Source organism: Natator depressus, chromosome 1 (genome assembly GCF_965152275.1).
Source record: "Natator depressus isolate rNatDep1 chromosome 1, rNatDep2.hap1, whole genome shotgun sequence".
NCBI lineage: Eukaryota > Metazoa > Chordata > Testudines > Cheloniidae > Natator > Natator depressus.
Genome location: NC_134234.1, coordinates 226,108,916 through 226,135,707, shown reverse-complemented (window position 1 = coordinate 226,135,707; position 26,792 = coordinate 226,108,916). Strand labels below are relative to the sequence as shown.

Genomic DNA, 26,792 nt, shown 5'->3' with positions numbered 1-26,792 from the left:
TCAATGGGCGATCTGGCTAACTTTGGTTTTTGAAAACTGCAGCTCTTGTCAGTCTCTGAGGGCTTTTTCGAAAAGGTTCAGATGGATTATTTTTTAATTACAAAATCATTTTCTCTAGGAGGGCTGATATTGTGGGCTGCATATTAAATGAGTTTTCACATTTTTTGCCTTTTCCCCCCTTTTCAAATGTAGCCATTGTATTACTTTTTTTAGAAGCCTGCCAACTAGTCCTTGTTTTATTTCTCTCTCTCCTTTATGTGCTTTTGCCAAGAGGTCTTTTTTATTCTAAATTTAAACTGTGAGTGCTGTAACTTTAACTCCTTACATAGGGTAACATTTTCCAAAGTACTTAAGTGACTTGGGAAGTCAATGGGATTTAGGTTCCTATTTTGAAAATGGTGCTTGATGCTCCTAATTCACATAGATCCTTTTGAAATCTGTTTACCCATGGTCTCTCTCTCTCTCTCTCAATTTCTTCTCTGTCACTATTGTGATACGAGAAAGGTGATGAAGTAACTTCAGTCACAGTCTTTTGTGCCAGATTTTCAAGAGCTTAGCACCCAAAAATTGCCATTGTTCTCAATGGAAGCTGCTGCGGGCTGAGAACTTTTGCACATTTGAAACTCTAACCACTTCATTCAGGCTCTAAATGCACTTAAAAAAAGAAAAAAGAAATCTGGCTGCCTTCTTTTAAGGAATGATGCTAACCGTGTATTTGTTTATGGCTTCTTTCTCGCTAAACATTTTCTATTGCTGTCCAACAGTTATCAAGGTGATGTAGTTCAGGAAGAGGCTACAATATCTCTATTTTACCATCTGAGACAAGAATGTATCTAGTTAATTGGGAGTTGCTTTTTACTGGAGTTAGTGAATGGTCTGTAATGCTAAAGGAGGCCTGTCTTCCTCTCCCACCCCAACCCCCATTTCCTTCTTCTCTTCCTTTCACTGTAATGGCTCCTTCCTACCTTAAAAAACGACTGTAACCTCGTTCTCCCCCTTACCAAAGAGACTGTACTGCCCTGCTGCCTCCAGAAAGGAGCTATAAGTTAGTTCCTTTACCTAGTCTGCAAGGGCTGCTCTGGTCATGTGCACTGCCCTATTGTGCAGTGCCTTCCAAACTCTTCTACACAGGTTGCACCCGCACTTACTCTGCCTTGGCTGGGTGTAATCTTTGGCCAGCTGACAATGGCTGGGATTGTCAAAAGAGCCTAAGGCAGTAGGGCACCTAGTTCATGTTGAAAACTGAGAAGATGTGAGTGCCTAACTCCCATAGGCTCTTTTGAAAAATCTCAGTCTAAATGTCGAGGAGAAGAACAGAGGGGTTTGGTGCCCCTATCAAGACACGGCCTGAGAAGAGATCACTGAAAGGCTATGACATGTGGTACACAAAGGAGAGGATGGACACTTTATTGTATACGTTGAGGAAGTGATGTTTGCTTGGCTGGAGTGAATGACGAAGCAGATACACGTAGCTTCTTTATGAACTCACAGAGGAGCAATGTCTAAACTATTGCAGAGCACTCAGTCATCAGATGCCTTTAAACTCTATCTCCCTCCTGCCCCCCCCCATTGAAAAATACATTACACATGAGTCTCTTTAGTCATGTGCTTATATCCTGCACAGCATTAAAGAGCTGCTGCTATTGTCTCATGGAAATCTGTTCAAAACATTTTTAATTAAAAAAAAAAAAAAAAACGACTTGTAGAGCATTCTTTTTATTACCAAGTTTCTTTTGCTTCCAGGCAGCTTAAAGCAAAGGGCAGATGTGATGTGGTGATCATACCCGCAAACCTATCCCAGTTCACCCTGAGTCAAGGGCTTGCTATGCTGTCCAGCTGAAACTTGTGAAAAATTGTACTCTTTTTTTAGCCCTGATTTTAGTAGCTCTGTTAATTTCTACAGTATCATGGAGACCTTTTAAGAATCATGTTAGAGGTGCACATGTATAAGGATCTCAAAGCGATTTATGAATATTAAGGACTTGTCTACATGGCACTGGCAAAGCACCCTAGAAGGGTGTGATTTTTTTTTTAAAGTGTTCTAATGTGCTGCACTTTAACTGGCCCATGTAGATCCTTCTGGCACACCTTAAATTTTAGACCCCTGCCCTAAAAGGTACCTATTTTGTGTTAACACAAGCTAGGTACCTTTTAGAGCGTGCCAGCCGTGAGTACGTGGGGCAATTAGAGTGCAGCACATTAGTGTGCTTTACCAATTACATCTCTCTGGCGCACTTTGCTGGCCCCATGTAGACAAGCCCTAAGTGTCTCTCTCTGCTGCTGTGCAGTAGCTTAATACAGCTGAACCTCACTAACTTGTATAAATTAGCCAAATACACCTTGTAACCAGCACACCCAAAATGCCTGTTTCTTCCAGTGTTGCTGACTCTTGTGATTTTTGTCACAAGTCTTGCAATATTTGTTTTTTAAGCCCAGCTCCTGTCATCGCAGGATTACATAAAAATCTCAGTTTGCATGTAGAAAAACAAAGTAAGATCCAAAAGCTCATGGTTGTGGAGAAAAGGTGGAAATGTGGATTCTAACCAGAAAGCAAATCAATGGAATCCACAATTTTGTATATATAACATTTAAAACCTTATGATTTTTAAGCCATTCTCATGATTTTTGGGGGCCCTGACTCATGGTTTTTGAAGACTTGAGGTTGGCAATACTGCCTCTCCACTTATAAGCAAAGATTTAATAGCAGAAAGCAAGGTCTCTTATTACAAAAATTACATTACTTCAGCAAAATGTACTTTAATATAGAGAGCTTAACATAGTCAACTGGAGTAAAACAAGTGATGAACTACGTTTTTCCCATGCTAATGCCAACTAAACAAAGACATTTCACTGTTTTGCCTGTTACTTTTAAGGGGGTTATTTCTGGGGCTTGACAAACTTAATATTGTTCCTTTTTTAAAAGATTCTTTATGCTCCTTCCTGCTTCAGTTAGCACATGCAAGGTTTTATAGTTAAGCTAATTTAGCATATGGGAGCTGTCACGCACAGTACAGAGTGACTGCCAGACTGGCCCAGCTGACTAGAATTTTGGTTCCACACTACTCTGTCTGTCTATATTGTGCTGTGGGTGCACTATGTAAAGTCTCATTCAGGTCACCAGACGTCCCAGTATTAGGGGTTTTGTCTTATATATATGCAACTATTGCCTCCCGCCCTCTCCTCCAAAAGTGTCCTGATTTTTCACACTTGCTATCTGGTCAACCTACTTCTCATCCATTTATTGCTTGGGTTGATAAAGGACTAGGATTATTCTTCAGGGAGCCTGTTTAGCCTATAGTAGGAGCTAGAACTTATTGCCTTTGTAAAACACCCGTCCCTGTCTGGCCAATGACCAAACAGCTGTAAAATACTGTTTAGTGTGTATATATACCGCTGCTCTGCTGTGCTCAGGTCTTTCTGACTGGCTTAGAGATCTTTTTAAAGCGCAATACTGTATTAATTACATATAACAGAGATTTAGCTCAAGTAGTGGTAGCCTGTGTTTTGGGAGCAAAAGGATCTGAATGGAATAATAGATGACAGTGAGCTGTATATTTTCATCACCGATTACTGACTGGCTCTAGAGAGGGAGAAGACTCTTGTGAGATCTGGGCTCCCAAAAAAGTTGAAGCATCTCTTCACCACCTGAGCTCTCTATTGTTTGGAAGTAAATATACAAGATGATTATTCATGCAGGGTTACCTGTTTCTGGTCCTTACTTTGATCACTGCTTGTGATACAAGTAACACACTTCAGTGATTAGACACTTGCCTCCCATCTCCATTCTCCCAGGTTCTAATTGACTGGATTAATGATGTCCTGGTGGAAGAGAGAATCATCGTTAAGCAGCTGGAAGAGGACCTTTATGATGGGCAAGTGCTGCAGAAGCTTTTGGGTGAGTTGAAGCTACAGAAGGGGGGCTTTGCAAAGAAGTAGCCCCTTTGGTTTGATGGCTAGTTGCCCCCCACAGACTAGCTGTCTGCAGCTTTGGTAAAGTTAAATATTCAGCCCATCCCCCTTGGCAATCCATTTAATAAATTATAATGGTTCATCTTTCAGCTCATCCACCAACTTTAGATCTAGTGTGTCCACTTTTGAAAGTCTTTGGGCTGAGAGCAATCCATTTAATAAATTATAATGGTTCATATATTCAGCCCATCCACATTGGCAATCAGGCACAGCGTCAGCCTGTCCTATTTTTCTGCCCATCTGTTCTGTTCATGTGACCAGGTAGGGGATTGGAATAGACGAGAATCCTGCTCCCCGGAATGGGTGATTCATGCTGATGTCTAAACTCCGTCCGCTCAGGAGAACATCCCAGATAGATGAAATGGGGGGGAGGAGACATGTGCTAACCTTGGTCAATCAAAGTGAAACTGGCCTAACTTTAGATCTAGTGTGTCCACTTTTGAAAGTCTTTGGGCTGAGAGCAATCCATTTCATAAATTATAATGGTTCATCTTTCAGGTCAGAGTGAATGCTCTTTCAAAAATTAACTTTGTACGATGTGGCATGAGTGGGGTACACACACTGTGCCCTTACACGTGTCTTGGGTTTGGGGGAGAGAGGATCTTCAGTCAATCAGTAGGTTAAGTAAATAGTTATTCTATTTATCACTCGGCATCCCCCTTACACCTTCACTTCTCCATTTGCAACCATTCTCCCCTAATAGCTTCTACCCAGAATCCTTTGTGTCTCAGAGGAGGTGCTGCAGGAATCAATGCAGTGGTTCATAAGCTAGAAGCACTCCGTGGAGAGACGTAGGCTATATCTGCACTACAGACTTTCTAGCGGCACTGCTGTACTGCTACAGCTGTGCCTCTGTAAGGTCTCCCGTGGAGCCGCTCTTTGCCAGCAGGAGAGACCTCTCCTGTCGACATAGCACTGTCCACACCAGCACTTTTGTTGGTGAAATTTGTGTTGGTCCTGGGTGTGTGTTTTTCACACCCGACTGACAAAAGATTTACCGAAAAAAGTGATATTGTAGACCAAGCCTCAGAGCTTCAAGTAGAAGAAGATCAGAGACATGCTAGAGAAACAGGCTCATAGTTTCCTTAATTCTTGTGAGCCACAGATTGAGAGTGACTGCCCATGGAACGTTTTCAGTGATCTGGAGGGGCTGGAGTGAGGGGTTTCAATTATGCTAATTTCATTAGGCTTTATGGATGCTGCTTTCTGAGTTTCCCCCATGTGCCACTTAGAAAGAGCCCCACAATGTTCCAGTAAACATTCACAAAATCTTTTAAACATTGATTAACAATAACGTGCACTGAAAACTCCTCAAAACACAGTTTGTGAGAGCTCAATAAAACGGGAGGAGAGCTTTCTAAATTTTTTTAAACTATTTATTTAGGAAGTTTTAACAAGTTTACAGATCCTTGTGCTGTAAATGTCAGAAACAAAACAAACATTACAACAATTAACTTTTGTGTAAAGAGATGCTATCTAGGAATATAGTCACTAGCTCTTTTCTAGCTAACAGGGTGTTACCATATTACAGAGTGACCATCATTACAATACCTATGTTGCTTCTAGTGACTTTATGAAATGGAGTGAAATCTCTATGCACATGTAGTTAACAGACCAGGTATCTCTCTCAAATGTTAATATTAAAAAAACAACAAAAAACAATTGGATAGTTGTGCTAGGAGCTTCTTTTCTTTTTGCAGGTGAACTCTGAATACTGAATAAAAAGTAACCCAATATTTAAGTGACTATCTGTCCCCTGTCTATTTTGCTGGGCACGTAATCAGTGTGTCAGTTTTTCCAGAACCACAACCTCTTATATTTGTATATAATTAATTTTGGAACCATTCCTCAGTGGTTGGTCTATTTTTCTTTTTCCAATGAGAAGCTACCAATGGCCAAGCAGCTACTAGCAGATGAGAGATTAATTCTTCATTTCCTTTCAGGGGTGCTGGGAACAATTTGTATAGTGGGGGTGCTGAGATCCATAGAACCAAACTGCAAACCCTGTACATAATGGAAACCACTTCAAGCCAGGGGTTGTGGCAGCACCCCCAGCACCCCTAGTTCCAGCACTGATGTTTCCTTTGTGTGACCATATCCCCTAAGAAGCCCCAGGAGGATTACCAAAGGATCATTTGGTAATAAATATTCAACCATTTGTGATATTTGGTTACAAATTGCATCCCGATATTCTCTAATGACTGAACATGTCCACCATATATGCATGAAATCTCCTTTTTCGCCAGTTTCTCCAACATTTTCCCCCCATTCAGTCGTTCTCTATTTTTTGACTTTGGCCTAAGTGTTTGTATGGTTGGGGCCATTGAAACAGTATTTTAAATGATTTTTCTTTTTTAGTGCCACAGACTGAGGTTGCTGGTCTTCTTTTCCACATCAAACCCTATTCCTCTGAAGTAATTCATCTATCCACATCCTCATCCCAGCGTGTCATATATTGACACTTTTGTGTGAGGAACATTATTTGCAAAGATTGATATAAAATAGTTATAATTTTTTTTTTTTGTTTCCTAATTGACCAGACTCCATTGCTTCTATTAAAGGTAGCTTTCTGTAATCAACTTTTCTAGAGCACTGAGAAGCAGAATGCATGCCTTAAAATGGGGGAGCTTTAAACACTGGCTGGTCAGGCTATGACTGAAGGTGGGGGTACCTCTTAGCTGAAGGTGTTTGCACAAGTGCAAATGGCTATGGATTGGCGGTTGCATTCAATAGACTGTTGTTTCTATAGAATTCCTTCCTAGCCAATGGTCTTCAGCCACAGCAATTTAGAATAACAAGCATTCAGACATGTTAGTGTAAATCAAAAGTTTTGGCAGGGATTCCTCCATGTAGGGTGCCCCAGCCAACCATTTTTATCCCGAGATGCTCCTTCCTACAAAGTGTGTTGCTTGGACAGCACTTCAGAATAATTGTGGTGTGCTGTCTGTTCTCTAGGAGTCAGTTTCAGCATGCTGGGGAGCTGGCATGGGTCAATGGTGAGAAACTGGGAATTCTCTGCTTATGGGAATTTCTGGTGTGTGGCTCCCAACTAGTTGCAAGGGATAATAAAAGGGCAGAAGTATGGTCTCTGCTCTCCCTTACACACGTTGTTGCTGTAGCAAGTGGCAGTGTACTAAATAATCTGAGGTGGGTGTTCCTCATAGGGAGAGTTTATACAAATCGGTGACCTTCTATTGAGGGCACAGTGGCACACGTAAACTCCAACTCTGCAAACATTTAGGCTGGGTCTATACTATGAACTTACATCAGTATAACTGTCGCTCAGGGGTGTGAAAAATCCCCACACTTGGGCGATGTAGTGATACCGAGCTAACCCCCGGTGTAGACAGCACTATGTCGACCCGAGAAGCTACTGCCTCTCAGAGAGGTGGATGAACTATGCCGACGGGAGAAGCTCTTCACTAAAGTGTGACAGCAGAGCGGCTGCATTGCTGCAGCGCTGTACATGTAGACAAACCCATGTGCTTAACTTTATGCATGTGCATAGCTTTGTTGAACTCATTGGGAGGTCTTGTGAGTAAAATTATGCATGTATGAGTTTGCAGAATCCTTGCCGGGTTGCCTTTTCCCGCATCTTCTAGCATGCAGGCTTGCCTCTTCTTCACAGGAGAACCACAGTCATCAAAACTGGGCTCCATCTCGTGCTCTAGTCAAGGCTTCTTGACTGCTTTAGCCATAGCCATTGCATCGTTGAGGCTAAATGTCTTGTACTAGTGACACAGCAAGAGGCAATGAAGTATGTGGCGCTGGAGGGGCTTCTTTTGGTTGGGGTCTCACAATATGTGAGCAAAGTTGACCCTTCATTTCACCCTTTTGCATGTACAAGAGGCTCATAAAGTAGGTTCCTTCACCTTCGTGCACTGCTTGATTGTTATTGTTTCATTCATGTGAAAGATGCTCCGAGATTTAAGAACATAATTCAGATTCCTTAGACGACATATGACAGGTGAAAATCAGGAACTTGTCATCTGGAGAATTCTGAAGCCACCCAGAGTGGCAGATTAGCAAATGGGTGACGGACTTATTTAGAAGCTGAACCTCGTTTGCAGAATTTGATCAAGATGATAAGTATTGCCACTGAGATGCCATGATATACATAGTGTCAACATGAAAGATTAGCAAAATCCCTATTTGCTGGGCTGTCAATACACCCGATCCCTAACTTGTGCACTAAAAGGTGATCAATAACAATGAGGTGTATGACAAAAAATTCACTTCCATTGGATGTGAGGCTTTCCCCCCTAAAAATATGTTCTAGCTGGGTATCGAGTGAGCTGGCCATTTTTCCCCTGGCCTGAGGAAGGGAAGAGAAGGTACCAGCTCCTCCCTTTGCTGTACAGCTTATTGGAGGACAGCTTGGTCTCCTTGCCTCACCCCCCACCAGTTTGAGGAAGAGTAGATAGAGGTAGCTCAACTGCAAGTTCATTGGCTTGAGGGGGAGAGGGGTAAGGAGAAACACTAGTGTGTGGTTCTGGGGGAATAGTTCAGATGAACTATTGAGGAATATCTGTGATTTTTACCAAAACTTGCTGTGCCTTGTCCACTGGTTAAAACAAAACCAACCAAACAAAAAAACCAACCAACTGAATTAGGCCTTGTCTATATGAGAAAGTTATACTTGTTTAACTTAAATCTATTTTTAAACCAATTCAGTTAAACCAGTATAAACCACTGTGTAAATGTTTATTTTGGTTTAAGAGTTGGCCTACTTAGGCTGTGTCTACGCTATCAATTATGTTGGTGTAACTTATGTCACTCAGAGGTGTGAATAAAGCCATCCCTCTGAGCGACACAAGTTACACTGACCTAAGCACTGGTGAGGACAGCGCTATGTCGGTGGAGCTTCTCCCACTGACCTAGCTACTACTGCTCGTTGGGGGTGGATTAATTAAGTCGTGGAGAGCTCTCTCCCAATGGCTTAGTGCGGCTACTCTAGAGAGCTCACAGCGGTGCAGCTGCATCGGTACAGCTGAACCGCTGTAAGCTCTCTAGTGTAGCCATAGCCTTAGGTTTAGCTTAAACCGACTCTTAACTGACTTCAGCTAAACTGAAATAACTCAGGTTTCAACCAAAATAAGAGTGTCCACACAGCCTTTTGCACCAGTTTAACAAAATCAGACCTTTAGTCAAAGTGGTGCAACTTTCTTGTGCAGACAAGGCCTTACTGTGTTGAACTCATTTACCTATAGGGGAGGAAAAAAGGAAGGTACAACAGCAAAATTTTTGTTGTACCCCTGTGAAAATTATTGTAATATAACACTTCCAAAATACTACTAACTAAGGATCTCTGTGTCTTACCAAACACTGAAGTTACTGGAAAACATCACTGTGAAGTTTGGAAGGTAAATATTCCCATTTCACAGGTGGGTTACTTGTCCAAGGTGACAGATCTGGGAATTAGAACCCAGGAGTCCTGTGCTCTCCCCTATGCTTGTCTAACAAGTCCTGCTTTGTTTGTTTGAATGCAGAAAAGCTGGCTGACCGTAAATTGAATGTGGCAGAAGTGACACAGTCTGAAATTGGTCAGAAGCAAAAGCTGCAGACAGTTCTGGAAGCTGTCCATGATTTACTCCGACCCCATGGCTGGACAATCAAGTGGAATGTCGACTGTAAGTGCCATGTGCAAAAAAGTCTGCTTTGAAGTGAGACTGTGTAATGTTCATGAATGCAGAGGAAATGATTTTCTGCTGCCCATTTCAGAAATGCAGCATCCATCCTGGTAACCAATAACTTGATCACATATTCTGTGCTGCTGTGTTTTTACAGACTACTAATAGTAATGTATATGTGTAGGCCATATACATAGCATGAGAAGGTTGCGGTTATACCATGTACCTTCCTATCTCTATAGTCCTGGTTCGAACTCCTTCAGATGAGGAGGGTTATGTCATAATTGGGCTTCTTGAAGTGTGTCATTTCTTTAAGCATGTATTATCATTAAAACATTGTTTTGCTGAATCTCTATAGATCTGAGAAACTTGTTAGCCTCTCAAGATAGAGAGTTAAGAGCTTGGACCCATTCATTCATTCTAGGATGTCCAGTTTAGAGACCAAAACAACGAGGAGTCCTTGTGGCACCTTAGAGACTAACAAATTTATTTGGGCATAAGCTTTTGTGAGCTAAAACCCACTTCATCAGATGCATGGAGTGGAAAATACAGTAGAGAGGTATAAATACACAGCATATGAAAAGATGCAAAAACTAATTTTTCCCCCTGCTGATACTCACACCTTCTTGTCAACTGTTTGAAATGGGCCACCTTGATTACATTGAACTCATTAGCACTACAAAAGTTATTTTTTCCTCTCTTCTTGTCAACTGTTTAGAATAGCCCACTTCTACTTTAATTGAATTGGCTCGTTAGCACTGACCCCTCCACTTGGTAAGGCAGCTCCCATCTTTTCATACGCTGTGTATTTATACCTCTCTACTGTATTTTCCACTCCATGCATCTGATGAAGTGGGTTTTAGCCCATGAAAGCTTATGCCCAAATAAATTTGTTAGTCTCTAAGGTGCCACAAGGACTCCTTGTTGTTTTTGCTGATACAGACTAACACGGCTACCACTCTGAAACCTGTTTAGAGATACTATTTCTGATGGAGTAAGCAGAAAGAACATCCCTTTAAAGTGTGGCCCTTTATCTACAAAAGAATTTGTGATGTGTTTCCACACAGGGAGTGAACCATCTTAATGTGGCTTATAAACAGGAGCACCTTAGCCTGTGTAATTTTGCTATAGATGTATTCAGGGTGGGCATTCTCAAGTGTAGATCTGATTTAATACAGTTGAGCATATCTGAACTTGCTCGAGGAGATGTGCTAATTCACTTTAATAGCCAATGCAATTCTGTACTTCTGTGGTGACTTTTATGAATATGCACTACTTTGTTGATAGACTCAGCTGTAGTTCTGAGGCTGTGCATACACCTAAACTACTACTGTACACGGTTCGTACATGTAATATGCTCCCTCAGGTCCTTTACTCCTCCCTGAGGAGAGGGATGATCTGGGCACTGGTCTGGTTTCAACACCTGGCTCTACTTTTGACTTGTTTTGTGACTTTGGTCAATCAGTTCCCCTCTGTTACCATATCTGTAAAGTGGGGATAATATTTATCCAGTGGACACAGGTGAATTGAATTCTTATTGTTTGTAAAATTGTTTTGAGATCATTATGTGAAAGGCCTAAAGTGTTGCCTTGCTAACCAATAAAGTTTTTCAACCTTTTTTTCCACCCCCTAAAGGCTGGTTGTTTAAAATCTGTTTTCGACTTGTGTTTTTTACTTCAGCAATCCATGGCAAGAATCTAATTTCCATTCTCCACCTTCTGGTAGCTTTGGCCATGCATTTCCGGGCTCCCATCCGACTTCCTGAGCACGTTTCTGTGCAAGTGGTAGTTGTAAGGGTAAGTATGAACTCCCAAGTATAGTTGTGTCATAATGGCTGCCATCCATCACCCCGATCACTCAGTTTATATGCTGCAACCTCCCCCCCCAGCCCCATCTTTGTCTTAGTTATTTAGCTAAGACCTCCCCTGTGGTATTCAGGAGGCCAGAGTGGATGATCACAGTGTTCCCTTCTGGCCTCAGAATCTATGAATCTTACAATCTTTTATGATGTGTTCACAAGGTACCTAGAACAATACATCCCTAATAATGGTCGGGGCCTCCAGTTGCTACGGTCATACAAAAAAATTAGTAGTGTATAATGGAATTTGCATGTCAGAGAGCTCCATTTGTTGGCTTTTTACTAAAGGTAAATTATGCTCATTCACAGCTCTGTTCCTCTGTTTGCTCTGCTCAATTAGAGAGATGGGGTTAGACCCTGACTTCTAATCTCCTGCTCTAGACATTGTAACAGTCCTTTCTGTCTTTGCTGCCTGGTCCTGGCTTTTTTGCCCATTTCTCGTGGTCTACAAAGAGCATTTTGCTGCTGCAGGGCATTCTCACTCTTGTTTTTTGTCTCAGTTTCCATCATAACTCATTCACTCTTCACCTGGGCCATGTGGTTCTCTCTGGCCGATGAAGCTGCAAAAGCCCCAAAATGGGACCTGAACCCAGGTTTCCTGAACAACTACTGTCCTACCAATCCAAGACTACTTCTGGCTGGCTGCTTTCTCATGTCCTGCTTTAAATGTTCAGTGTGATGGTCCATGCAGTTGTAACGTATGCACAGCTGACAGCATTGACCGTGGATTTGGCAGGTAGCAGTGTGAGGTCACCCCTGCTGTAGTAGGATTCATTTCAGGAGTACAATCTTAGATTGAGCGGAGCTAGCATGATTCTGCACACTCCCCGCTGCAGTGTAGACCTACCTTGGAGGGACAAGAGGGATGTGTGTATGTACGTGTGTATCTATGTATGTCACTTTGCTGAGAAACTTCTTTATATTTACTATCCTGCTGCTACTATCCTGTAGTATTTTAAAATACAGTATACTATCCTGTATTTTAAGAGTTTGAGTGAGGTGTAAAATATTTGTAGTTGAACTTGTACGTGAGTCAGTCTTAAGGAAATATATACCAGTTCAATAACATGTGTCAGTTTTTAAAGCATGTGTCAGCATTGATAACATTTTAAATAATACATAATAATAATAATAATGTATTGTCTGCATTGTATCGCCTAGAGGCCCCAGTCACAATCAGGGCCCCATTAGACGAGGTGCTGTAGAAATAGGGTAATAGATGGCCCCTCCCCTGATCCTGCAAACACTTTTATATGCATTCAAGGGGATCTATCAACATCATGGAAAGTGATTGGAGTATGTAACCATCTGCAGAATTTGACCTTCATTTAAGAAAAGATGCGAGAAGTGACAGTCAGTGGGACTTAAACTCTTAAATCGCTTAGGCACTTCTGACATTTTTACCCCTTAGAAAAGTCTTACCTTGAATTAGTTCAGCTGATGCAAACCCCTAATGTAGACTCAGTTAAACTGGTTTAACCCTTGCTTAAAATTGGCTTAGCTTAGTTTCGTAATTTACCAACATAAGCCTTATTTGTTTGAGGCCTTTTCTACATGACAAACGCTTTGCCGGTAAAGCAGTACCAGCAGAGCCCCCTAGTGTAGACACATCTTACAGCAACAGAAGGAATTTTTCTGTTGGCATAGTAACACCACCTCCCCAGATCATATTAGCTATATCAACAGAAGAGGGCTTCTGCTGACATAGCTGTATCTACACTGGGGGATTAGTTGGCATAGCTATAAGTGGCTAGAGGATGTTTGGGGTTTTTTTTGTTTTTTGTTTTCACACCCCAACCAATTTAGGTATGCTAACAGAACTTTGTAGTTTAGACCTGGCCTAAGTATGTCCACTTTGGAATTTTGCATGGGTTAACTAAATCAGCTTTAAATTGATTTAGGCCAGGTCTCCTTGACAGATTTTTTTTTTTTTTGGTCAGAATAGCAATGTTGGTCAGAGATGTGAAAAAAACCACACCTCCTAGCCAACATAGCTATGCTGGCACAACCCCTGATGTTGACAGAAGAAGGCTTCTGTCAACATAGCTAATGTCCTTTGGGGAGGTGGTGTTACTAAGCTGGCCCAAAAATGCCTTCTGTCAGCATAAGCTGTGTCTTCCTTAGGGGACTCTGCCAATATAGATATACTGGGAAAGTATTTGTGGTGTAGACAAGGTCTCACTTAAACTGGCTCGCCATTTCCAATATAGAAAAGTCCTAACAAACAATAGGAGGGAGAAATGGCAGGAAGGGTGAGGTTAGCAGTGATAAGATGATGAGGTTACATAGATCGGGTTAATTCACAACTTGATGATTTGGTTTCATTTAATTATTACTTTTTTAACCTCTGCCTGCTCTGTTTCCATAGTGGTGTTAATTTAATAACCTGCCAGTTTCTACTTTTAAAAAAATCCTATATGTATTTCCAGTGTTTGTTTTTTGTTTTGTTTTTAAATTCTGCTGTAAGTTAGCTTCTTTTCTTTTCTTTTTTCTTTTCTTTATTACTACATTTGCTGTTTTTTTTTAATGGTGTGGGTTTTTTTTTTTTCAGTTTTAAAAAAAAAAAAAAAAAATCTAAATAATTCCAGCCATAGTGTTTGGACTTCTGTGGGTAAATGTAGTCATTGGTGCCTGGTGTCTTAGGGATGTGGGATCCCTTATAGAAGTGTTTTGCCTTGTTTAAGGCTAAAAGTATGAGTGGATTGGATTAGAGTAGAATTCCTGGCATTTACACGGCTGGTTCAGAGGTCTGCAAGGTAAACCTGCAGTAGCTTCCCTAGGGAGAGAACATGGTCAATTGTATAACGCATGGGACTAGGAGTCAGGAAACTGGATTCGGTTCCTGGCTTTTGCTATGTGACTTTGGGCAGGTCACCTAGGGCCTGATTATTTGTTTTCTGAGTTGCTGAGCACTCACAGCTACAACTGAGGTCAGTGCCTCTGGAAAATCCTGCCTTAACTTCCTTATTTCTCAATGTCCCCAGCTTTTAGATGGGGATAATATATGCACGTTGATGAAGCACTTTGATCTATGGGTGAAAACTCTACAATAGTGCGAATTATTAACAACAAATAACCTGGTAGCCACTCAGTGATCTAATAGGTCTTTTTCTTCTCTGGTTTCTATGAGCCTGCTCAATAAAATAAAACAAATTTACAATAACACCATGCTGCAGGTGAGAGCAAGTAGTCTATGCAGGTCCTGAAAGATGTAATGCCCTTTCTGCCGTTTCTTTAAAACTTTGATTTGGATTTTAGGGGAGAGGCTAATGCTTTCCCATGCTGTCTGGATTCAGTTATTCTGTTAAAGGTGGGGACATGTAGGAACTGGAAAACCTGTGCAATTTGATCTGGGTTTATACCTCGTAGACTTTTGAGTGCATGCTGCACAGTATACACAGAATGCAACTTTATGTTTAAAACAGGTCTTCCTGCTTTCTCTCTCTTTGCAGGAAGAACTATAATCTCTTACCACACATAGCAAGAAATGTATTTCACATACCAGAGAGATTAGTACAGCATAAATGTACACTTGCTACTTAATAACTGTATTGTGACAGATTCCACAAGATGGCAGTGTGTCTAACTTCAGGGTGGATTGTTGCAAAATCAGTATGTATTGCCTCTTGAAATTGACCAGTGGTATTTTATTTTATTTCTTTTTTAAATGCTTTGCCTATGAAATATAAACTGTTTTTAGCATGACAATCTGACTTTTGCAGTTACTCATGAAGCCTTGAGCTCAAGTTAACTTGTTGTTTTGTATGACCCTATAAGTGGCTGCCTCGGATACTGAGTTAGCAGGGCTAAGGCTGCATTGCTAACAGCTTTAGAATTTGAGTTGTTCAGCACTCAACCCCCGTCCCCCCCATCAAAAAAGAGGAAACCCTGGATGTACTTGCCTAAAGCAGAAAACTGAAAATCCTGAGGGTTTGCTCCCAGCTGACTTCCCCCTCCTGAGTTTTAACTTTCATTTGAAAGATAAATTCACATCAGTTAATTTTTATAATAGAGCACTATTTTAAATCAGGAGAAGATAGAAAGACTTATTCATAAATCATCATAACGACAGTGCTTAAGTCCACTGTGCATAGTTTCTGTGGGATTATATTCAAGGCTTACCTAGAGAGTCCATCTCTCTCCTAGTCCACTTAATGTCACAAATGTGCAGCACATCTGGCCTCAGTGCTACTAAAAGATTTTTGGGGTATCACTGAAATAATCCTCCAACAGCTGGAGTCCCAAGTCAAAGCCCGGAGATGAGGAACGTATGTGGTGTTCATGGAAAAATAAGTCTATTCAGTGACTGCTGTGTAAAGGGTCAGGACCAAACCTTGATCACTTGTGCCTGGGCAGGACAGGTCCATGGGACTAGGTTCCAAGACTGCTGTAGGACCAGCATGCTCAGCTCCTAAAAATCAGCACTTTTCCCTCTAGTAACTGTTTCCAGCCAACCCAGGAGCAGGATTCACTTCTGTTCTTCTTCCTTTTTCACATTTAAGACCCATTATTCACCAGCTTTACTTTCTGAATTCATTCACTCACAGCTATTGCTTCCTGCCTCTGGGCTGTAAAGTGGTTGGTGGCTGCAGAAGCCCATCTAGGAAGCAGAGCAGAGGAACAATGGGCTGGAAACAAGTCAGCAGTTGCTTAGCACTCAGTGTTGGCACTCACTCAGAATTCCTTATTTGTCCATCCCTGTGGTCATCCCATCTTACATTATCAGACCATCCAGGCAGTAATCCTTTAGCTGCCTGATGGGTGCAGAATCGGATGTATTCATGAAGTGGATTTGATGTGTTCTTAAGACACAATGAGACAGATGCCCTCACTATAGCACAGGGCTAGGCCCTAGAGTGGAAACGTGACAGCAAAATAGCAAGCGATAACGGCTGCTTCCAACATTGCTCTAGGCCAGGCTTGCTGGTTCACTAGAAACAGCAAAACTGTTCTTGTTTTGTGAAGAAGGGGTGGCAGGAAGGAATTCCTGCAATGGTTCTTGGGTTAAACAAAATGCTTCAGAGAGGGGTGCCTCTTTTTGGTGCTTTCCTCGATAACAACCATTTCTTGTTGATGTTTGTGGTTCAACTGTCAAGAATGAATGAGAGGGCGTGGGAGGAATAGGAGGGTTTCATGCCTGGGGGTGGTTTGCCTTGGATACCAGAACTAGAGCTAGTTCTGAAGCAGCAATCCGAGTTAACCGAGTCATAAGTCTATTTGACAAGACTTGCTTGGGAGTCAGCTGCTGGGATCTGAGCTCTTTAAGACAGCATCTAAAGCAGTGAGAGAAAGAAGAGGAAAAAAATTCTCTTCCTTCAGAGGGGAAATGATATATCCCTGAATTTTGTAGGGTACCTATGTAGTCTGTGGAAGGGCAAGTTATGAATGTAAGTAAGCAAGTAAAAACACTGGCTCTGCACTGAGTTAGAAAACTACCATACAGGAGGACCCAATTACAGCAATGAAGTGTGTCCCCAAGGCTCCAGCATGGCGCAGGGACATGCTTAAAGCTCAGCTTAGTCTTGTCTACAGTATAAAGGCCATGTTTGATCAGAGTCTGGGGAAACCTGTTTTGTAACTGGGTCTCACCATGTACTAGCTCTCTGTAGGGCAGAGCAGATCTTAGTCCTGCATAAAATCATCCTGAAAAGTCCAGTAAAAGGGAAATAACTTCCATTATAAAATAGTCAGTCTTCCCCTGCTACAATTCCTTGGTGAATTTGTTACTCCTGAAAGAGAGCGACTGACTCAACCACATTTGGATTCCTGTGCTGGGCAAGCTTCCCTCACACACTGATAGCTCTGCCAGTGCTCCTCAACCCTGACCTCTGGTAACAACCCTTGTTATCCCAGCCCTAGACCGCTCTGGGGTCTGCCAATTCATTTAAACCATTCTTTGATGTTTGTGTCATGAGCAAATATCCACAGGGGACTTCAGATGGGATTGACAAACTCTCTCTCTAATTTGTGATCCAGGCAGAATTTAGACTCCTGTCTCCTGAGGAGACTTGCTTGTGAATTTATAGGCTGCAGATATGTGTCCTAAGCATTAATTTGGCTGTCAGTCTGATAAATGCCACTGTGCTAAATCGTAACCCCCTGTGTCAATTGCCTTGCCCCATCTCTACAGAAACTTAATTTTAAAAGCTAGATAAAATTTGTGCACTCCTTTGGGACGCTAATGGGAGAGGAATGCTGCAGAACTCTTACGAACTCCTCCATTACAGTTCCAGTTTCTGACTTCTATATCTTGGTTTCCAGAAACGGGAAGGCCTTCTCCAGACGGCTCACATTACAGAGGAACTCACAACCACAACAGAGTAAGCAGGAAATCCTTATCCATCTGACAGAGGGGAGTGTGTGTGTGTGTGTGAGAGAGAGAGAGTGAGTGTAGGGGGTACGTATGGTGTATCGTTACTCAAAATGAAAGAGCATAAAAAATTCTGTTTACCAGATTAACCGACTCCGTGAAACCCTTAATGCACAACTTTTTTCATGCAGAAGCCACTTTATCACTGGAAATACATTGCAAAGGAAAAATATTTCTCCTTAACAAGCCTGTGTGCCAAAAGATTTTAGCTTTATCCTAATATATCACTGATGATCTTTGCACAACAATTTTTTGCTGTCTCCCTTACCCCCTCTGTGTATAATCCATTTCTGTCCATCCTTATCACACCACACTGTTAAAGGAGCAGTGTAGGGAATTTGGGGAGGGTCAGCAAGATGCTTCCTTGGGACACCTCCTCAAAATGAACTAACTGCTTTCATACAAAAATTGAGTGTGGGAAGGATCTGTAAGGTTTCCCCATCCTTGTGCTGCACAGTGGGAGCCCAGCAGCATACTCCTTTTAATCTTTGCAGCTGGTCTACGTCACTTGCTGTTTTTACAGTTCTCCCAAAGGGAAAGGGATAGAAATGCACTTCGGCTAAAAAATGAAAGCTCAGACTCTCCATCATGGGGCCTAAAGGCAGTGTTAACAAGGGGCTTACATGAGCCCTCTCCAGCTCATCAGTGTCTAGGCTCCCTGTAGGGATGTCTCAACCTTTTATCATTTTGTAGCTAAGTGGAGTACCAGGTGGTTTGCTCCGTGGGCGTCCTTTTGGATGAAACCTTCAGAAATGAGGGCGCAGCTTTTCTGTGTAGACATTAAAGCTCTCGTGGCCCTTTTAAGGGGAATGGAGGTTTACCATGGTGTCTTTGGCCGAAACTACTTTCCTTCCTCCAGCTTGTGCAGTGTGCTTGGCAGACCTCTTTCTCGGAGGTGGCTGCAGTTCAGTGGTGCTGGATGTAGTTTGTAAAGTGTTTTGTTTTAGGGGGAAAGGTGCTACTGTGTGTTTGGTGTGTAATTAAGTGTGTATTTTTATATGGTGTAGATCTAAATAAATGAGACACCTAAGTGCTCTGACACAAGTTAGAAATACAACCCCCCCCCCCCCCCCCCCCGCCACAACATAACCCCATAACAGCCAACAAAACTAAACCCTGGACAGAACTCTCACAAAACTCTTCTGTACGTATAGATAGGCCAGATTCTCAGTTTATGTAAATCTGCATAGCTCCATTGACTTCACCAGCTGAGGACTTGGTTCATGTGTAGTATGTGCCTGTTATTTCCATAACATACAAATATGCATACCATATATAAGCTATATATATAAATATTCTTTTTCTCTAAATAAAACTGTGATATACCTAACCATAGCAATGCTTATTCTGAACTGTGTAATGTAATCTATTATCTATATGTATACAGGGATTTGGTATCTAATAATATAAATTGATATATTTATTCATTCACTCTTAGACTTGGAAAAGTAATAATTACGCTTCATCAGTGGAGTTACACCCGGGATACATTTGGCCCATTCTCTTCCTCCAGCATGTTGGCTCTGATTCTGTTGGGTGCTGAGACTTGTAGCTCAGTGGGGGTTGAGGGTCCTTAGCACCGCACAGGATCAGGCCCATTAAGGCCAGGCTCTTTTCATTGATGGTAATGATTCATGAACTAAATGAATATTTTCTCATGTTCTCACTTGCAGGATGATGATGGGAAGATTTGGTAAGTAACACATGAACCTTTGAAAGTTGCCCCTTCAAACACATTGACAAAGCGTCTGTGTTTCTTACAAGTGTGTCTTGGGTAGTCCAGGGCCGTGGAGCAGGCAATTGCACAGGGCAGGAGCACATGGCTGGGACAGCTCTGTTACTGGCTGTGGGGAGTACTGCCTGAAGCACCAGGGAGGAGTGGGGACTGGAGCACAAGGAACAGCTACCAAAAGAGCCAGAACTACTTCTTCGAGTGATGTCCCCATCGGCGCTCCACTGTAGGTGCGGCAGCGCCTTTGCGTCAGAGATCTTCAATAGCAGTGCCCATCAGACCGCACATGTGCACCTCTCCTCCCCCGCACTGTGTGGTCTGACCGCCCTCGGTTCCTTCTCTACTGCCTGTGGTCTGGTATGGAACAGTTAGCAGAGCCCACTTGGTTATTTAGATAGTCTCTTACCTGTTTTTCCTTCTCGTAGTTAGCTAGCTTCTTCATTTTCTTTTCTTCTCCTTTATCCTTTAAAAAAAAAAAAAGTAATTTTTTTTTGTTTTCCCTAATTCCCGTCAGGGATGCTACTCCCTCGCCCTTATGCCTGGCTCCTCTGGGTTTAAGCGGGGCGGGTTTCTCTATAACGGACAGCCATGCACAGTGTATCCGTTGCCTGGGAGAGGGACGTTTCCCAGAAGTGTTCCCACTCCTCCTGGAAAAGTCCCTGCAACCAGTGTCGGACCCTGGTTCTTACTGCTCACTGGAGAGACCCTCATGCTCAGCAAGGTTGTCAGCTGACCCTCACTCCCCTTGTCCGAGGAACACCATTATAAATGCTGGCGGCAAAGCAGGGTTTGGGGTGGAGGCTGACAGCTCGCGGCCCCCCATGTAATAACCTCCCGACCCCCTGAGGGGTCCCAACCCCCAGTTTTGAGAACCTCCGTACTAAAGCCGTGGCTCTAGAAAGCTCTCTGGCGCCATCTGCTGAGTCTTTTCCATATCACACCTCAGCCCTGTGCTCAACACAGGCACTGACCAGAGATCACCCTCAGGAATTCACACAGCTGTCAGGCCTCACTGTAGCTGACACTGCAGATACTCCACTCCTCAGACAGGAGGTGTCCCAGATCTCACCCACTTCTCAGTCAACACGCTCTTCGTGCTCTCCCACACGGACAGCATCTCCTTTCCTTAGTGATGTCGAGGAGGATGTGGGTGATTATCAAGACTCTCTTGCCCCATCAACATCAGGGCAATTAACATCAACTTACCAGCCTTACCCTGCCGCAATTAGGGCACCCAGCCTTTTCAGGGGCCCCCATGGATGCAACCATATATTCCCTTTCCCTCTAATTGGCCATATTGGGACCCCCATGGCACAATTGGTAATCCCGCACCGCTGCAAACACGCCGACCTCCATCCATCCATCTCCTCTTCAACAATCTCTCAACCTCCAGAAACACAGCCTCCACAATACCACCACTGGAGGAGGAACTGGAAGGAGAGCAGGATGAGGAGGTACCTCTGGTCCTGCCGTTTTCTTCATCTTCACCTGATGAAGCCATCATGCCACCACCTCCCACAGCAGCTGATGATTTTCGTCACTTTCAGGAGTTGTTTTGTGGAGTGGCTGACTCCCTAAACATCCCACTTGAGGAGTCATGGAACAACAACGTGAACCGATTGATGTACTCCATACTCGACAACAAAAATTGCCCTACCTATTAAAGGTGCGCTATTTGAACCTACAAACCTTTTGCAGACTCCAGCTTCTATCCCCCCCTACATGCAAATGGGCAGATAGGAAATATTATGAACCTGCAAAAAATGTGGAGTTATTGCCCCGAATTCCCTCGTGGTGAATGCGGTGCAAAAGAATGGCCATCAATGCCAATCCCGATCTGGTCATCCTGACTGAGACTGGAAACATTTAGATCTCTTGGGCAGAAAATGCTATTCATCTGCTACTCTCCAGTTTCGAATTTCCAACTACAAGGCCCTTATGGCCAAATATCATTATAAAGTTTATTCTAAGCTGGAGGAACTTTGCCAGGATCTGCCAGGGGAAAAAAGGGAACAATTCCTGCACTTCATTTCGGAAGGTCATGACCCCACAGGCCTCCCTGGAGTCAGCTGATACAACTGCCCATCCATTGCTACTGCAGTAGTAATGCGACATGCATCATGGTTGTACCTTTCAGGATTCCCTAAGGAGGTGCAAAATACAGTCGAGGATCTCCCGTTTGAGGGACAAAAACTCTTTTTTCTGAGCGCACGGACAACTCCTTACACTCATTGAAAGATCCCGAGCCACTCCAAAATACCTCAGTGTATATACACACCACAGCCACAACAAAGTTCAGGAAAAGATCAGCTCCCTCCACAGTCTTGCCCTCAGCCATACTACCCACAATGGCAGTTTGACAACCAACGCTATAGTCACCGACCTCCCAACAGGCACAAACAATTGCCTGCACGAGGGACATTGTCCCAAACACCCTCTAATAAGCAGGAAATTTGAAGGTGTGGTTGAGGTCCAGAGAACCTCCTGCCTGCTCCAGTTGCCCCTACCATCTGTACCGCCATCTACACACCAACAGTTTGGCAACCGCCTAGCTCCATTTTTACCATCTTGGATGCACATTACCTGGGACAGATGGGTCCTGGAAATAGTAAAGGAGGGTTACTCCATCCCCTTCCTAGCTATACCATCCCACCAACTCCCCTCCCCCTTCAAGGACCCCTCTCACAAGCCCATTCTGGAGTGGGAGGTGAGACTACATCTTCAACTGGGAGCCACAGAACTGGTCCCTCTACAACACAGAGGTTGCGGTTTCTACTCTCACAACTTCCTGGTACAAAAGAAGTCTGGTGTTTGGCACCCCATCCTAGACCTTCTCAATCTCAACAAGTTTGTCAAACTACAACATTTCAAGATGATCATCCTAGCACTGGAACAGGGGGATTGGTTCACCGTCTTCAACCTACAGGACACGTACTTTCATATTGCAGTACACCCTGCTCACAGACATTTCTTACAATTCATTGTCGGCCACGGTCACTACCAGTACAGGGTACTACCCTTCAGACTATCCACAGCTTTTGACTTTTTTCCAAAGTACTCGCAGTGGTCATGGCCTTCCTCTGCAAACAAGGCATCACCATTTCCCAGTATCTAGATGATGGCCTTCTCAAAGCGCCATCTGAGACCGAAGCACTCCGAGCAGTCCACACTACAATGACCCTCTTTACAAAACTGGGCCTCCTTATCAATTTTGAAAAGTCCACACTAACCCCAGTGCAAACGCTGGAATTCATTGGTGCTCTATTCGATGCCAAGTGGGCAAGAGTGTTTTTACCACCTCACAGGTTCACAGCAATAACACAACTAGTTTCAACCACCCGAGCATGCCCCCAAATCCCAGCACTTACATGCCTCCCACTTGTGGGACATGTGGCTGCTGCTACGTTTGTGGTCAAACACACGAGGCTGCGTGTGCGGGGTGTCTTCAGGGCTGGCTTCATACAGTATATCTTACTCAGAAGCACAGCATGCAAAAACTCCTGTCCATGCCAACCCAGGTCAAGGACTTACTGCTGTGGTAGATGTGCCCGACAACGTCTGTGCCAGGGTCCCTTTTCTTCAACCTCCGTGATACTTACCGTAATTGCAGCCAGGTGCACTCTAACAGCCAATCCGTGCTGTTTGAGCTGAAGGAGGTAGTTCAATCTGAGAGGTAATGGAGCACAGGCAGCATCGACCTGTCTGTCGGCACACCGAAGTTGGAACCGGTTCCATGTCTAATAGAATCGCACCTGCTATTTATCACGATATGTTTTACTGAATCTGAACAGGTTATTTCTGTATCATACTGTGATACTTACCACTGATGCCTCCCTCCTTGGCTGGGGAGTGAATGTATGCAAGCACACTATACAGGGCTGATGGATGCCCACTGAGTTCACCTTACCAATCAGCATCCTGGAACTGAGGACGGTCCACAATGCCTGCCAACATTTCCTACCACTCCTCAGAAACCGGACTGTTCGAGTAATGACGGACAACCTCGCTTGCATGTATTACATCAACAGGCAAGGAGGTGGCAGGTCCCATTCCCTATGCTCAGAAGCAATTAAGCTATGGAATTGGTGTATCCATAACATCTCCATCTCTTCTGCGTATCTCCCTGGACATCAAAATATGACAGTGGATATGCTGAGCAGAACCTTCTCGCACAAGCATGAATGGCAGCTCGTCATGAGAGCACTCCGACCCATCTTCTGTTGATGGGGTCATCTCACCATAGACCTTTTCACCACTCACGAGAACACCCACTGTCCTCAATTTTGTTCCAGAGCAGGCCTGGGACGTGATTCGCTGAGGGATGCATACCTTATGAACTGGAATGTGCCACTTCTGTATGCCTTCCCTCCCTTTCCCCTCCTGTTCCGAGTCTTATGCAAGATACAGGAAGATCAAGCTCTGGTTATACTAATAGCACCAACATGGCCATGACAAGTCTGGTACACGTACCTGCTTCACATGACACTCTCTCGGCCTATAAACCTTCCCCCAGCATCGTGGCTCCTCTCTCAGGACAGGGGATGCATTCACCATCCTAATTCGCGGATGCTCCTCCTGAAAGCTTGGTCCTTTGTGGCTCTGGGATTCAGAAATAACCTGTGCAGATTCAGTAAAACATATCATGATAAATAGCAGGTGCGATTCTACTGGACGTACCTATTCCCACACGTGGAACCAGTTCCAACTTCGGCGTGCCGACAGACAGGTCGATGCTGCCTGAGCTCCGTTACCTCTCAGATTGGACTACCTCCTTCAGCTCAAACAGCACGGATTGGCTGTTAGTTCTCTTAGAGTGCACCTGGCTGCAATTACCACATTCCACTGCTCTGTCGAGGGATATTCAGGATTTGCACATCCCCTTGTCAAACATTTTCTTAAGGGTGTTCGAAACCTATACCCTAACATACATCCCCCCACTCTGGGACCCCAGCCTAATGGCAACCTGCTCGCTCCTTCATCTAAGCACTGTGTGAGACCAAGAAAAAAGGAGTGTTGGGTTCGAGTTGGGTAACCTCTTTGGGGCCTGTGGATCTGGAGCCGCTGGAGAAGGCACAGTCTCTGTTCATACAGAAGGAAAATGACTTTCATTGACTTCAGCGTGAATACAACCTTCATCAAATGCAGTGGATTTACCATTACAATACCAACAGAAGTAATGCACTCATATTTAATTAGTTTAAATCAATTTAGATGAGATTAATTAGTGAGTGCGCAGACCTGTTGAAGTGTAAATCGCTATGGAAGTGCTAAATGCTTATTCTTTACGTTGAATACTGGGGTGGAGGATGGGGGGAAATCAGGTCTGCGTTCAGGCCTTAATTCAGCAAGGCACTTACTTGCATGACTCAGGGCTGGTCTATGCTGGCACTTTACAGCACTGAAACTTTCTCACCCAGGGGTGTGAAAAAACACCCCCCCAAGCGCTGTAAGTTTCAGGGCTGTAAAGCGCCAGTGTAGACAGTGCCCCGGCGCTGGGAGCTGCGCCCCTCGTGGACTACACAAGCCATGACTACACAAGGCACGTTAATGCTCTGCCGCGGCAGCACTTTAGTGTTGCTAGTGAAGACGTGCCCCAACTTCAAGCCTGTGAGTAGCTTCATTTAAGTCAATGGTACTCCTAGCATGCTTAAAGTTAAGCTTGCGAGTAAGTACCTAGCTGAATCAGGGCCTGATTGCTGTATCACTCAGCAACGGGCATACACAATTCCTGAAGAACACAAACATCAAGTAATATTCAATGACCATTTGATATAGAGAAAAATAGGCCATAGGGCAACTTTTCTTTCTGTTTGTAATGGATGTTTTTTGTTTTAATGTGTCTGTTTTCTGTATTGAATGTGAAATGCAGTAGGGAAATCCCCCTATTTAAGACACCATTTTCAACTACTCCCAAGATTCCCAATTCAGTTTGCTCTGACCTTTAGACACCTATATTGGCTGACTGATTTTTGTTTGAATCTCCATTGTGTGTTTCCTAAGACAAGGAACAAAGAAAATTAACATACATAACTTGCTTCCACATCTGACTGTTACGGCAGAATTGATTTTTCTAACATTGCTTTCATCTCTTTGTGAATCAGAACGAGATGCCTTTGACACCCTCTTTGACCATGCACCAGATAAACTCAGCGTCGTGAAAAAGGTAAAATATTTTAAAAACGTATTTCCTACTGTAGTCAGTAGTGAATTTTTAAGCAGAAAGGGGTCCCAGAAGTCCGGAAACCTGTAGAAAATATTTGTGGTATCAGTGGAAAAAATATGCCCATCAGAATCATACAAATTTCACTCCAAAGTTACAACTGAAGTGCTTATCTTGAAGCTTTGTGGCTTGGCCCAGTATTCATTGGAGTCAGTTAAGACTCCCATAATTTCAAGTGGGTTTTGGATGATTCTTGGTGTTTGTCAGCCCTCTTCCATACAGCACTTTGAGAGAAACTACAGGTATTAATATCCAAAAGAAGCATCCAGTGTCTGATCTGAGCAATTGTCTTGTACAAGGGGTGCCCTTCCACAGCTGGAGAATCTCCCTAGTGTACTGTGGCTTTCAGAGGGGTAGATATGAGTTGTGATTCACCAATTATGGCTGCAAGAAGTTGTAATACTCACTCACTCACTCACTCAGTCTTGCTCTCTTTATTTATTTAAACTTCACTTTCATTAATGCGTCCAAAGGGATGCTCACTTACGACAGCTGGAACAGTCCCCTGGGTCTGTTCTTCTGATACAGATCACAGGCCACCCCTCTGTTCCACCTTCAACATGCCACTTTTTGGGGGCAGAGGGAAAAGGAAGAATAGCCATTAATCTGGGCCAGCTTTTGTTAATATATCCATCTGGAAGAGAACAGACAAAGATTTTGCATTATTCCATTAGCTTGTGCAAATACCAGTGTTAAACTGTTGAGCATAAAACTGAGTAACTATTTTACATAGAGATCGGAACTGAAATTTGCTTCTTTGCATTATATGATTGTTATTATTTGTATTACTAGTAGGGTTATCAATTAATCACAGTTAACTCACGTGATTAATTAAAAAAAATGAATCGTGATTAAAAAAATTAATTGCAATTAATCGCACTTAGAATACCAATTGAAATTTATTAAATATTTTTGGATGTTTTTGTACATTTTCAATATTGATTTCCGTTACAACACAGAATACAAAGTGCACAGTGCTCACTTTATATTATTATTTTTGATTGCAAATGTAT

The 26,792-nt window shown here is 43.1% G+C and overlaps 1 protein-coding gene across 1 annotated transcript in view; it reads left to right on the top strand.

The window, feature by feature from the left end:
* PARVB (parvin beta) overlaps nucleotides 1-26,792 on the top strand; it is a 96,742-nt gene that overhangs the window by 50,056 nt on the left and 19,894 nt on the right. Inside the window, exons 4-9 of the mRNA XM_074936670.1 lie at nucleotides 3,793-3,895; nucleotides 9,459-9,599; nucleotides 11,280-11,395; nucleotides 17,719-17,777; nucleotides 19,501-19,520; nucleotides 25,661-25,722. Of these exons, the coding sequence (XP_074792771.1) occupies nucleotides 3,793-3,895; nucleotides 9,459-9,599; nucleotides 11,280-11,395; nucleotides 17,719-17,777; nucleotides 19,501-19,520; nucleotides 25,661-25,722 (501 nt within the window). The remainder of the gene's footprint in view (nucleotides 1-3,792; nucleotides 3,896-9,458; nucleotides 9,600-11,279; nucleotides 11,396-17,718; nucleotides 17,778-19,500; nucleotides 19,521-25,660; nucleotides 25,723-26,792) is intronic.